At 37.3% G+C, this 15,540-nt stretch overlaps 1 protein-coding gene across 1 annotated transcript in view; it reads right to left on the minus strand.

Moving 5' to 3' along the window:
* Positions 1–15,540, minus strand: part of LOC5567097 (uridine phosphorylase 1) — a 109,203-nt gene that overhangs the window by 79,618 nt on the left and 14,045 nt on the right. The window contains exon 2 of the mRNA XM_021839129.1: positions 6,390–6,771. Within this exon, the coding sequence (XP_021694821.1) occupies positions 6,390–6,439 (50 nt within the window). The 5' untranslated portion in view covers positions 6,440–6,771. The remainder of the gene's footprint in view (positions 1–6,389; positions 6,772–15,540) is intronic.

A 15,540-nucleotide genomic window follows, 5' to 3' on the forward strand; every position in this document is an offset into this window, starting at 1 on the left:
TGCCACTAAGTTTGCTATGTGTTCCAAGCGAAATATGAGACATATCCCGTGAAGAAATACCCAAGATTTATCAAAAAATGGGCTTTTTCGCAAACTGTTTAGCTAGCTGGCGTACGAGGGGTCCACCAATTTGAGAAAACAGAAAGGACCACCCTTAAGTTTTATCGAAAACTAGCGATCAGTGACATAAAATTGGATTTCTAACGATGGGTGCCGATGGCGGCCTAGTTTCAGCGAGAATTGCTCATATGGGAATTACTATGATAAAAGCAACCAATTCATTCAATCGGTCATAGTGTTTGCCCATGTCCCTTTGGGGATTAGAGCTACGTTTATACTGTGAGATACGCTCATCAGCTACAACTTTGCCGAAGACCGTTTTCAAATCGGACGCCCCAGTAATTAGTTATTCGGCTAGTCGAGCCAGCTATCGCGAGAATGCTGTCGTGGGCTGTCATAAAATTTTAGATTCACGCTAAACATTTTACACATAAGATTACAATATTGTACAAAAGTGTGGATATGAACTAAATTTGAGTAGAAAGATATGAAAGGCATTGATGATATGATTATTTTTAACACCATGTTCGCCTTGTAAGTTCATAATCTAGTGGATGCATAGCAAACGTTTAGAACATTCAAAAAAAAAAAAGTGTAAAAAAATTTAAGCGTGACAGCCGTCGAAATACTGTCGTAAGGCGGTACATTTGGAAAGCCTGATTGCAATATTCGGTGAAGCGATTCCATAGTTTGTACGTATTAGACAACTCAAAAACACAATCAGTAAAATATAACAAATTACTAGCAAAATTTATAGACGAACTTACAAAGAAGTTAGTACTCAGAAAGTTCCTGAAAAGATCTAGAAATATGGAATTCTTTGAAAAAAACGTTGAGGAATCTATGAAAAACTTACAAAATACCTTGGCAAATTGTTTGTAAGAAACTCTGAATAATCCATTGTGAAATTTCTTCTTAAGATTAGGCCAAAAACGCATGTTTACTCAATTTAATAATGTTTTTCGTTTGTTGAAGTCCAAAATACTTTTTTTTATGTTTTTTTTTTTTTTAGATTTTTGTCCCACCCTTTGGCTTAAACTCAAATTTTGGGTGTATTTTGTTTACCATGTCCCTTCCGAAATGTCCGATAGGAACAACACCAGTGTTAAAACGTTAAGGTGAAGATGCAGCGAAGCCAAACCTCAAATTTTCTAGAGCACCAGACAGCGGTTTGAGCTGAAAACCTAATCGATTGGACACACACTGGTGGTTTTCAGCTTGAACGGCTGTTTAGTTCTCTAGATTTGTGCTCTTGAAAATTTGAAGTTTGGCTTCGATGTATCCCCCTTAATGGCTGCCGCAAGACGACTCTCTTTTTGGTAGGGATCGGTCGATTTGACGTTTGGCATGGGTCCGTTTAATATAAAACGACCCAAGCCAAACGTCAAATCAAACGATCTCTACCAAAAAGAGAGCCTGTTTGGGGTATCCATTAGCGCTTTCAAAAAGATGAATTTTCTGGGAGCTCTCGCTAAGAATACTTATTAAGTGTGGAGTAGGCAACACACTCGTCATCGAAAACTTCGAAGAATTGCTTAAACTGAACACTCAGTCGAAATTCATGAGAGTTTATCTCTACTATATGTCATCTGACATTAGCCTTCTGTGTTATAACCCTCCACGTGTACGCTTCACCAATGACAGTTCCTCCACAGACAAACAGACGTCACACTCTCATAATTGTCCATCGACCATCTTTTTAACGTCCGATTCAAAAATATGGTAGGTGGCCAATCCGCCACCCGCAGCGCTCGCATCGTTTTTGTTCGCGTTTGACGTTTACACAGTACCGCCATCTGTTGGCCTGTCGGCCAAACACCCTAATTTTAGAATTGAGCGTACATGCCCTCGTGACTATGATTTTGATCAAGATTTGTTAGAAGTGTTACGTCTGTTTGTCTGTGGTTCCTCTGTTGAATACGATCTAACCATGAAACAAGCTATTCATGGAATTCCAGATCAACTTCGATGTATAACTATCCCACGTATTTTTAACGCAAAGTACCAGAATGTCGATTCCTACAGGAGATGTTTCACTGACTGGTCCCGTATCAATAGATAAACTGGCTTCGGTGTCTTTAATGAAAACTTCCTTCACCTTCCGAAAACTTCAGGAATCTTGCACGGTTTATGTTGCTGAGCTGGCAGCAATCAACTTCGCTTTGGGGATGATCTCAAACATGCCCACAGACCACTTCTTTATCTTCTCGGATAGTCTCAGTTCTATTGAGGCACTCCGGTCGATGAAACCTGGTTAGCATGCATCTTACTTTCTTACAAAAGTAAGAGAGCAGATGTGTGCACTGGTCGAAAAATCATACAAGATTACCTTTGTATGGGTCCCCTCACATTGCCTACTTTATGGCAATGAGAAGGCGGACTCTCTCGCAAAGGTGGGCGCTGAGGAAGGTGAGATTTATGATAGACGAATTTCACACGATGATTTTTTTCATTTGATACGTCAAAGTTCTCTTCACGGTTGGCAAAGCGATTGGCCAAATGGCCAACTGGGACGGTGGTTACATTCCATAATTCCTAGAGTTTCCTTGCGAGCCTGGTGGAAAGGGTTGGACGTAAGTCGAGATTTCATTCGCGTGATGTCAAGACTTATGTCCAACCATTACTCGCTAGATGCACATCTACACAGGATTAACCTCGTGCTGAGCAATATTTGTAATAGGTGTGGTTCCGGTTATGATGACATCGACCACGTAGTTTGGCAGTGCCCGGATATGGACGCCTCCAGAGCGCAACTTTTGGATACCCTTGCGGCCCGAGGTAGACAACCCTATGCTTCAGTTAGAGATGTGTTGGGCACCCGCGACTTCATTTATATAGTCGCAATTTACGATTTCATTCGCCTGTCTTGTATAAAAGTTTAATTCCAGGAGCAGGCTTTCGTGAAATTCTATAGGTCCTGTACTGTCCATAAAATCACAACTGTCTCATATGTTTTTTTTAATTTTCTCCATCGCAACATTCATGTTTTAATATACCTATAAGTACATAATACATAAGTTCTACGCATATGAAGATTAACACAGTTTGTTTGATAATTTATCGAAAAATATGAAGTTGATGCAGTCCCATATGAAAAAATAAAAGCATAACAGTCTCTATATCTATGAACTTTCAACCCGAATAGCAACTGTAAATCGTGAATTGTGTTAAAATTTATATTTTTTTGCTAATCAATAGAAGCAAAATGAGTTATCTGTGCGGTACTAATAAGTGAATATGACATGCTGAGATGTACTAGAAAAAAATGAATATTTGTATGAAAAGATAAACTTTATACTTTGTGTACTATTTTCCCAATGCATACATTTCCCATATGGGAAGGTTATATTTTAAGCATTTATTGTTGTGTAAAGGGCGAACACGAAATTATTGCGACCCATTCAACAGGGCATAACTTTTCTACCATTGGGTAAAAATCAACCAAATTTTGCACACTTTTTCATTGATGTGTATTGTTTACATAACGTCAAACTCGAAGTCGTGTTTTTCGATTCAACGAAAATGGAGGTGAACCAACGCGAGTCGAGAGAACAAATTCTTTCCAAACACCTGGAATTTTCTGACCTGTCACACCGGCAGCTGGGAAAAATGTTGAACATTCACCATTCAACCGTCTCCGGAGTGTTGAAGCGGTTCCAGGAGCGGTCGACGTTGGACCACGGCAAAGGAGCTGGCAACCGGAACCGGAGAACAAAAAGACGGATGGGAAAGGTGAAGCGGATGATTAAAGCAAATCCCAACGTCTCAAGCCGTGATTTGACTAAAAAGATCGGCATGTCGCAGAGCTACGTCCCGAATGCAAAGAAGAGAGCTGGACTACATACATACAAGGTACAGAACTTCCCAAAGCGATATGAGCGGCAACAATCGACGGCTAAAACTCGGACACGGAAGCTCTACGAGAAGATGCTGACAAAATATGGCAGCTGTGTGATAGACGACGAAACGTATATAAAAGCCGATTTTAAGCAAATTCCGCGGTTGGAGTTTTTTAGCGGCAAGAGCAAGTTCTGCTCTTGCGGACTGAGGAGTGAGCCTTTCGTGACAAAGGGCACAGTAAATGGCGAGATCTACAAATCTGAGTGGCTCGAGAAGCGTTCTTGCAGCAGCACGACGAAGCTCTGCTATTTTGGCTAGATTTGGCATCATGCCACTATTCTAAAAGTGCCCTGGAGTGGTATGAGGTCAATTCTGTCCATTTTGTTCCAAAGGACATGAATCCGCCAAACTGTCCGGAGCTGCGCCCGGTATAGCAGTACTGGGCAATAATGAAGCGGGAACTTCGGAAATACAAGAAGACAATCAAAGACGAGAAGGACATGTTAAGAAAATGAAAAAAAACTGAGAAACTGGTACCGAATGACACTGTAAAGACTTTGATGGAGGGCATCATGCGAAAATGCCTTCAATTTTACACTCAAGGCTCCATCGATTAACTTTTCTTTTGATTTTTGAAGTAAATCTATGTATAAAACTACCCTAAAATTTTGGTTTGATTCTAAACATTTTAGGAAAATTGACGAAAATGACATTTTCGGTGTCGCAATAATTTCGTGTTCGCCCTTTATCAGCAACAGTTTCTGCGAGAGATTCCTACTGGAATATCGAATCTTATCCAAGAAGGATAATCCCTTTCCCAGTGAAAATTTTAACCTACACATGAACCATCAGCATACTCACAGAATGAAATCAGCAGGTTCCTTGCAGGTTGTAAGGACATTGTGGAAGACGAACAATGGGAAACCCTATAAGTTCCATGATGAAAACTTTGACGCTTTTGTAGGCACCCAAGTAAAAAAAAATGGAATGATGAACTCCTAAAGAACATTTAGAGAATAAAGTTTCTGTTAAAAAAGAAGAAAAATTTGTGATCAATTTCCTCAAGAAATACATAGAGACACATCGGAAAAAACTTATACAATGATATGAATTGTATTTTCTTTTACATTTCAGAATCGAGTTTCCAATGGAAAGACAACTAAATTGAAATTCATTCGATTTAAATTTAATTTAAAAGTCGTCAAAGAGACCATTTGCTCTACCCATCGTGGAAAACGTATTTGCTGACAAACATCCTGCTACCGGCCACAGCCCCAATATTTTCCTCTAGTTAAATATTTACAAACAGTGGACGGTGGGTTGAATTCATCGGAAATCCACCAGCTCACGCTCACACAATAACTGCCACATTGCCTAACCTATAGCTAACGTGAAGACCTCGGTGGCTTTGAGTGCTTACGGCAACCCTTATTTTCAAGTGAGTGTTACTAATCACGCATCACGATAGTCGACAAAATCAATAAAACTATTCCTTCTTTTGAGAAATGATGGGGGTTAGAACCAACGCACCACCACTGAATCGACGGTCAGTCACGTACCCACATCGCCGCATGATTCACCTGTAAGTTCTGGGAAACCATTCGCCTCCATTTGGATGAGTGGGTGGGGTTGAACCAGGGTTGCGCTATCAATATTCGGATCATGTGTGCTCCGTTGCACACAAAACGGGATGATTATTTGTGCGTGTGGATCGACGTGCGGAATCTTCTGCATTATGATGAGATGAGGTAATTAATCCATCTATAATTTGATCCCATTGATAATCTTTTATCTTTTATCGAATTGGATGCAGTGAAGCATTCCACTTTTTACGAAGTCATTGAGTCTCAAATTCTTCGATGCGTGAGTTGTGTGAAAGCCATATCGATTTATGAGAGTTTGACTGCACAGTCAAACCTCCATGATTCGATATTGAATGGATTATCGAGTCCTACGGAAAGCTGCTTGAGGGGACCATCAAAGCAAACATGGTTTTTAGTTTTTAGTCTAGTTCCATGAGTCGATATCGAGTAATGGAACGTCGACTCACGGAGGTTTGACTGTAGTTATATTCATTTTTGCCACAACATTCTTCGTTCAAAGATCCGTCATCGTAATCATCGTCATCATCGAAACCTTAACAGCAGCTTTTCCGTTTGAATCTGCAATTTTTTCGACGAAAATGTGTTCACTCTGTTTCGGTTGGAGAATATAATACAGTGAACACATTTCCATGTAAACTTTCATGATTTCGAACGAAAAGCTTGCTATTAAAAATTCTCAAATTGAGGACGGATCCTGTCCTTTTAACCGTTTTTGGGAGTAGGTAGGCCTACGGCAATCGGGAATCACAGCGCGCTGTGAAGTAGACTCCGCTAAAATTCAACGTAGCCTGCTTTGACCTTTCTTCTCCGGCAAGTGTCATTTTTGCCCAGGGTCGTAAAAATACACACAGGACACCATCACCCACAACAAAACCCATTACTTACTCATCTCGTTCCTCTTCCGACAGTGATGGATGGTAGTTCCAGGCCGACATCTTTGCTTCGGGGATTCCTACTGTTACAGTTGTCTACTTATCACCAAGTCTTCTTCTTTTTCTTCTTCCTCCTACCGGGGGGTAATATCCTTTGCCACGTGCACACAACCAACGAGCCTAATTCAATTAGGGCAGCTATACGAAGAACACACGCGTGATGGAACTCACGCTTTCCTTCTTCCGATACGCCCTCTGCGTACGCAAATGGATTTTAATCGGATGGGAATTTAGGAATGTTTCACTGACACACAAACCCCAATTCACTGCGGGATAGCTTTCACTCTCAACTTGTTCTGTAGCGTCGTTCTCTTGGGTCTCGTTTCCGTAATATCCTGAAATAGAATGAAAAATTGAGAATAATCATTATCCGAGTGAATCTAAATTTCGAAACAGCTTCGGCATATTTTCAATTCAGACTCCATTGTTTTGATACATTCTAATTACATTTTAATTCCGATTCGATTTCGATTCGATATTTCAATTCGATACAAATCCAAATACAATCCGAATCCTATCCAAATCCAATCCAAATATAATCCAAATCCAATCCAAATCCAATCCAGATCCAATTCAAACCCAAGTCAATTCATATCCAATCCAAATTCAAATCCAAATCCAAATCCAATCCAAATCTTTATGTGAATAACAATACTTATAAGCAATGTCCATAATACTATCGATGCTCAAAAATGTGTTTGGTGTTTTAGAAAAGTATTGTATTTTGTCATATAAGATAAACGAAGAGTTTTGTATGGAGAATGCAAACATGTGGAAAAAAAATCGAATAAATCGAAATTTTATCGTGCATTTTCAACCAAATTATATCTGAAACGTTGAAGTCCTATTTTGTATGCTTGCTAAATAAGGTCACAAAAAACTTAAAAAAAATCATACTTTTAATTTTATCTAAACATCAATTAACCTTCCTTGTGCATTGGGATCATTTTTGGCCAATCGGCACGGTAAATAAGCTGTAGCTTTGTAGAGAAAAGAGATACAAATCTGAAATTTTCTGACTTTTCCTAACTTTTGAAAACGAACATACCATGCCCACACAGTTACGGATCACCCACAGTGACGGATCACTTTGGCGTTCAACATCGGATAACTCGCTCAAAACATAAAAGATGACGTAAAACATATTTTTCCCATGTTATACTATTTGTCTTCTATCATTTGTAGTGTTAAGCATAACGTTCAACCGCTAAATAGCGGTGTATTTGACAAATGTTTAGTTGGTACCACACAGCTATCATTATATGTTCGTTTTCTGTAAGAAGTGCCGCCAGCATTCATAAGCTCCCACAGCTGTGCACAGGTGGTAAAATTCAAATGTTATAGCATAAAACATACTCATTCGTTTCGATTGAGTATGAATTCATCTTTGGAAAACATTTTTTTCGATTAATGATTCTAAATATCGAATATTAGCACTTCTAACTAGTGATCCATAATATGGATCAGGAAATGATTGTTTACCACGGTTATGGATCACTTCCAAAGAATCTAGATTTCTGCCATTTTAAGCATTGGATTCAACATTTTCAGACAATAGCACCAAGGATAAAATTAATAAAACATCAAGGCTTGTAAATCTCATTTTTTAGCCGACAAAAATGGGTGAAAAGCTTGGTGTGGAGCGAAAACAGTTCATGTCTCAGTTATTACAATGCAGCATCACAAACAAAAGGCATTTTACCCTTGTTTCCAGCTCGAACACTGCTATTTTTTGCAGTAATATATGACGCATTGTTAACTTTCGTCAAAACATGCAATGCATATAAATTGAGTTGAAAATCTCTTGATTTTGCGCACTGATCCGTAATATGTCACAATTTGATCCATAATATGAACGTTGATCCATAATATGGTTTTCAGAAACCGATACAATTTTAATTTTTTATGCAATCCTATGTAAATATTTTACTCAAAATAGTTTACTAACCGAAGTTCCAATTTGAAACGATTCGATTCGTGCTTTTAAATTATCATTTTACGTTTTCCATGTTGTTTTATTGAATTTTATAGGTTGGACTCCACACTATTTGATCCATAACTGTGGGGTCATGGTATTCAAGAAAAGAAGCTTTCAGCGATCTCTAGGAGCGGCGCTACAAAAAAAGTGACACAAGGGTCAAAAATGACCCATGGCTTTAAAACGCTCTCAAAAATCCATTTCTTAACCGATTTTCGTTCTTTTAGCTTTATATTAAAGATGTGAAACTCAAGAATGGAACTTTGGAAATTGTTTGTCAGTATGGCCATTCTGGGCACAAGGGCACAAGGGAACCTGGAACCTGTCTCAGAAAGAACTGGCGTATATCATATTCAGCAGTTCATACACATGTATATAACGACGGTTCGAATTTCATGGTTTTTCATTTCGATTTACAAGAGCACCAAGAGTTTATAAGTAATAACGGTTTAACTAAAGTGTAATTTTCGTCGAAAAATTCAAAACCTATTTATCTCATAATCTGATAGCCCTACACAAAAACTGTCTTCAGCAAACTTGTTCATCTATTCTATTCTAATTCTAAGTGCTTGCACATCCAATATTGAAAAGCATCCTGGAAATACTGAAATTTCTTCCAGTATTTTCTTGTCAACATTAATATTTGCAGCATATCGATAATATGCTACAAATATTAAAATGGCCAGGCCCACTGTGCAGACTTGGGTTTTGAAGATAATTCCAAAAAATACGACGATCAGATTATTCACGTATGAATAACATGATAGACGAAATTTTGAAATTTTGCAAAGGAAGAAACGGGGACAACCGTACCGACCGTTCCATTTAGGGGAATAGGTAAGAACGTTGGGAATGGCGAGTCTAAGAATTCTAATGCACACTCCATCGCTGTGCATGGTCCATTTCCTGGGATGGGACACAGGTATTTCTCCCGTATGTCCTGGCTCGATAGCCTCGGCTTAAGCGCCGTTACTCGCTCTCTGAAACGAAAAGAAAACAACCTTTCCAAATGGTCTTTAATTTATATCTTATGGTTGGTATCCACTTCGTAAGTACTGTGCAAAAGGATAGGACAAGTAATGGTCAAGAAATACTTCAGCTGTTCAAATTACTTGAGCTGTATCCAGTTGACAAGTAGAGCTGATTTCGTAACATTGGTAACGCCTGCTGTACAAATCAAATGGAGCTGTCACTATTCCGTACGGAAAAATGTGCCGCTCAATTATTCCGCAAGTAAAAGTGACACTTCGCTCATTCTGGATCAGCTGTCAAAATTACTTTGGTAATTAGCAACAAATTGTACTTGACCGCCCTACTTAGGATGTGGATACTAGGCTTTAAAAACAAATGAATGTAGAAAAAGAAACAACAGTTGCAGTTACTCCTTTTATAGTCCTTAAAATGGATTGCCTAATCTTCGATTTTCCATTCTTAAAACAATTATTCGAATGAATATCATTTGATTACAAAAATTATCACCCACTGTGCTTACTACACATTCTCCAATCTAATGCAATAGAAATTTACAACAAAAAAACATATTTTTCAAATTAAATGAAATTTTTTAAAATCCCTTCTGGTAATGAAATGCTTTTTACAAAAATTGCAATTTAGACTACAATCATAGTTTATCGTCTATTGATGTGAGTGACCATGCTACTAAATTAAAAGGTACAAGGTACCCCAATCTACTTTCTAGTTTCTCTATTAAGATTCTGCTCAGAGGATTCAAAAACATTAAAAAAAAACAATTCTTTTATTGGCTGGCTTCAAGTTTTTGCACGCGAGTGTAATTGCCTTCAATTCGGAGTTCTGTTTGATCTTTCGACCTTGACACTGGCTTTTGCCGGGGCGAGCGACCACTATGGGCGGTTTCCATACAGACTGGCGGCCAAAAATATTTTTTCCATCTCATGTCGTATTTATGAGTTTTATGATACAAATTTGATGTTTTGTTTTCAAAAACAAGTTTTCGAGACTAACTTTTGAATAGGGCCTATAGCGAAATATTAAACTTTGTTACTTATAATGCATATAAGCCATTTATGCGATTAACGTTGTGCAAACCATTATAAATATTAAAACTTACATAGAAATGGTGATCTGAATGATTTAGCGATATTCAGTTATTTTCTAAATTAGTTTTTAGCTGTTTTCAATAGAAAATGGTTAAAAATATTGGCAAAATTTAAAAAGCCTTAAATTAAAAAAGTGCAAATTTGTGCAGCTAAATTCTTCACGATCCTTTAGTTTACATCTCAATGTACCCTTGGAACTGAATTTAAGCCTGGGACAACTTGGGACAAAAAAGTACTCGATGTGTTAACTATAAGCTTATTCGATTTTTTTTACCGCTTTATAAAAAGCATCATAAAAGCCACTATTTTGAAGCTTTTTTTTATTTTTTATTGTTTCTAGGAAGCCTTTTTTGTAAGCTTTCAAATGGGGTAAAAACATTTTTTTTTAAGTATTATAGAAAAAAAGTTATATTCATTTGAGTAAACCATAGTTTTTGTTAATAAAAACAAGTTTTTCTCCCTAGGCTCAACTTTGGCACCTCATATCTGAGTGTGCAATGCAAATCATGCCCTAATATTTTGGGGATTTCTTAGCAGACATGTTTACAATTAAATGGTGAACAAGAATTGAAATTTGGGGCACATCACTTTTTTGATTATTGGCCACCTGATAAGCCATAGTGGCGACGAGGGCAGGATCAAACATGTCGCGCGTTCGTCTAATAAGTGAAAAAGTGGCGTGATCGGTGAGTTCGGTTGGAGTAACTGAAAAAGTGCCGCGATCGGTTAGTTCTGTTTGATCCTTCGACCTTGACGCTTGCTCCTGGGCAGTGCGTCAGGAAAGCCCGAACAGTTTTTTTTTATTCTTTTTGGGTCGCGCGCTTATTTTTTTTTTTCCTGAGTGCTTTTTTATAGCCGAGCAAACGAGTGAAGCCGAAAGTGGATTGTGGCTGCTCAGTCAAGGATAACGGATCAATTGGTGAGCTCGTTTCATGCTACTATTTCCAATCTATAAAATATGTATGACTGCACATTCAATCGTTACAATGGTGGGATGTAAATATGATTTTTCAACAAACTATGGATGGTTCGTCACTGTGAGTGTCGACACAAACTCTGATTCATGATTTATTTATGTTTAACATTTTTTTTTTTTCAGAACACCTCTTATATACCTTTATTTTTGTAATTAAAAAAAACTTTGAACGGTTCGACACTACAAGTGTAGACTTGCGAAAGGTTCACTTTATTCAACAAACTTTGGATGGTTCGCCACTGTAAGTGTCGGCATAAGAATAAGAGTGTTCTATGATGTCCCAACCAATCGAGTTTTTTGTTTCTTTTCAAATGAGTAAAATATAATAACACATGCTTTCGTCCTGACAGCTGTAGGAATGTTACATTTAGGTATTTGTTCAACAAACTTTGAATGGTTCGTCACCTCAAGTGTCGGCATAATTTTCCACTACATAGAAATTGTTCATATCAAATGAAAATACTATATTTACAAATAAGCATGTATATATCTCACATATCATTGTTTATCATGGTCTAATCGCTTATCAAAGTGAATCCTATGACCCAACGATCCTCCCCATTAACAAACATCCCTCCCAGTAACCTTTGTGGAGATGCAGAGGCAAACACGGTCTCCAAAAAGCAAAGGTTACACACTAACATTCCTTCCCCCAATCCCACCTGACTGCAAGGACGTGGCCGGCGCCGTTATTGACCCTGTATAAATAGAGGCACTGAATTATGCACACTGAAGAAGATTATGGCCAATCCCAGCCGAACTTCTAGTTGATTCTTTCTGCATTTTCACTGACTTCGGTCAATCACGGAATAGCAACCATTGATATGTGTAGTCTGTCTAAGCTAAGCTAAGCTAAGCTATTGATGTGAGTGACCATGCTACGCTTTATTTATTCATCACATGCCTGCCTACAAATGGCCTCCAAGACCCTTTCACGAGTTAAGGGGGCAGGATCCGTCATTGACTTCGGAATTTTCAAAAGCAGTTTTTTTCGTTCAAAATCAAGAACATTCACGGATAAATGTGTTCACTGTATTCTATTCTCCAACCGGAACACAGTGAACACATTTTCATCGAATAATTTTTAGTTTTGAACAGAAAAACTGCTTTTGAAGTTTTGATGATGACGATGATTACGATGACGGAGCGTTGAACGTTAATCGAGATATACCGTTCCGCTGCAGAATGAAACTTCCACGCTGTCTGTGGTGCCAGATCACTGCGATGAAAAAAAGTACATATGGACCGATGCACGAGTTCACTATTTGACGTTTGAGCGGTGCCGAATACACTAGTTGCCATGGTCACGTAAATAACACGGCACCGCGTCAAATAGTGAACTCGTGTATCGATCCATTGGAAACTTCTCACCAAAACTGCAGCTCTTCATCTTCTGCTTGCCACATCCATAGAGTAGTTCTGCTGCGAGTTAACTTCAGAATGCCTTAATTGTTCTTCCAGCCAATACTTCCACTATCACGTATTTTTTAAAATAATCAAAATAATCACTTCAGAAAGCAAATCTTTTTATCACATAATTAGGCGCCGTGTCGATATCCGTTTTGATAATTTAAGCCTGAATCGCTGCTGACAAGTAATTTCTTGGCCTATCTTGATGCATGATCAGCATAAGTGAAATGATAATCCATACCGTGCAGTTTCGATCCCCGGTGGGTAGCCCTTAACCGTCATGGGTTGAAATAGCCAGCTTCCTGAAGCAGTTGGACACGGACTTGTTATTGATGAATAAATGCAAAAAGAGCAACGATCTGTCTTCAGCAAACTTGTTCATCTTGTTAAAATCTACAACTTTGCAGAAGATACCATGAAGCTATATCTTCAACGTGTTTAGTTATGTCATTTATAAAAAATCGTCAAAAATTCACTTTAGTCATACCGTTACTGCTCTTAAACTTGTGATTGGAAAAATCACCCAAAAATATATGTTGAAATTCAAGTAATGTCTGATCTTCTGCCAAAATTTCATTCAAATCGGTCCATAAATAACCGAGATATAGCTTACCAAAGTTGGTCATTTTGTATGGAAAATCGAAAAATTTGCAAATGTTTTGTCCAATACTGTATTTCGCTTGGCAAGCACGATGATATTGTATACCTGGTAAGTCGAAAAAATTTCCAACCCGGAAAGATCCTCGTTCGGTGGGATTCGAACCCATGCCCCTTAGTTTGGTCTAGCTGAGAAGCTGCGTGTTTACCGCTGTGCTTCCCAAACATAAAAACATGATATTAGAATATCATTTCCGCTACGGCTAAATTAGAAAAAAAAAATGATAATACAGTCAACTCAGCATAACTGGATTTTGAACGGACCAGAGAACAAGGGAGGTATACAGTAAAAGCTAGAGTAACCTGACCAGTGGATTACAACAGAGTTGAAACAGATTTTGCTATTCCGTTAGCGCGTTTCTTTTTTTAAAAAAGCATGTTATAATTTTTAATGATTAGTAGTTAAAATAATAAAAATTATAACACAATTTACTCTAAACTAAACTAAACTGAAACAAAATATGTTATAATTCAAACAAAAGTGTAACTCATGTTTCGAATCAAACCCAAATATAACTCATTCTGTAATTTTCCATTGCTGAATTATAGCAAAATTTGTTATAAGCAATTGCTTTCACAAATTTTATGAAAAATGTGTTATAATTATGTTCTAACTAGTAACAAATTTGAAGCAGATTTTGTTAATATGGTTTTGTTTCAATTATGTTTAAATTTCTTCCATGAATTCAAAGTACTTCTAGCAAAAATGAAACCAAATTTGATATTTGTAATAAATTATGATATAATCGTGCTACAATATTGTTGTAATCCACTGGTCGGTAGTAGATAAAATAACAAAAAATTCAATACAATTTCCTCTATACTAAACAAAATTGAAACAAAATATAATATAATTTAAACAAAAATGTAACTTATTATGTTTCAAATCAAACAAAAATATAACTCAGTTTGTCTTTATTCATAACTTAATAATAACAAAATTTGTAATGTTTTTTACATGAATAAAAGCGCACATGTATAAGTAACTTCCCTCAGATTTTTTATCACGATTTGGTTTATGATTATGTTATAAATTTAAACAAATTTGAAATAGCCTTCGTTATTATAACTGATTTTGTTTTAATTATGTAAGGACATTGTTAGAACTCAACGTGCACGAACAAAAATGAAATAAAATTTGATATTTTTAATAAATCTTGATATAATTGTGATGCAATTTTGTTGTAATCCACTGATTGCATTCTGTGCACGTGCTGCAGCCTTATGTGCAGGAGCCATAAGATCCAAGATAATCTCTACTGTAATCCTTACAGCGATTTTTCCATGGGTTCCACAAGCGGTTACCCTGAGATTTCTCCAAGAAAAAAATTTTGTTCGCTACCAGACCGTTTCCGATAGAACTCCAGAAATACCAGCAATTCCATCAGGAATATTGCCAGAAGTTCCTCCAGAGATTTTTCCAAGGATTATTCCAGGAATTTCTGCAGGGATATTTGTACAGGGATTTCGCCAAGACTTACTGCGGGAATGTCTCCAGTGGTTCCTCCAGTTAAATTTTAACTAGAATTTCTCCAGGAATTTCTCGAACGATTCCTCGAGGAAATTTTTCAGATATTACTTACTACCACTCAGGCTTCTCAGACACCCGTCTAGAATCACATAACAAGATTATGACATATTGTAACAAAAGCTGTTAAATTAACAGAAGTTCATATAACTTTGTCAAGATGGCTTTGTTTTTAACTTGTCACATTTTCTGTATCAGATTAATTACATGACATTTGTTATATTTCTTACATTACATGTGTAAGTTGGTTGTAAATAACATCTAAATTTATGAACAATAACAAAATTTGCAATAATGCTGTTTTGTTGTGAAAAGTCGATAACACGTTTTGTAATCATATTGGTATAATTTTAATAGGATTTGTTATATTCTATATTTGAGGGGCCCAGATAGCCGTAGCGGTAAACGCGCAGCTATTCAGCATGACCGTGCTGAGGGTCGAGGATCTTTTCGTAAAGGAAATTTTCTCAATTCCCA

This window comes from Aedes aegypti, chromosome 1, assembly GCF_002204515.2.
Source record: "Aedes aegypti strain LVP_AGWG chromosome 1, AaegL5.0 Primary Assembly, whole genome shotgun sequence".
In the NCBI taxonomy this organism is placed as follows: Eukaryota; Metazoa; Arthropoda; class Insecta; order Diptera; family Culicidae; genus Aedes; species Aedes aegypti.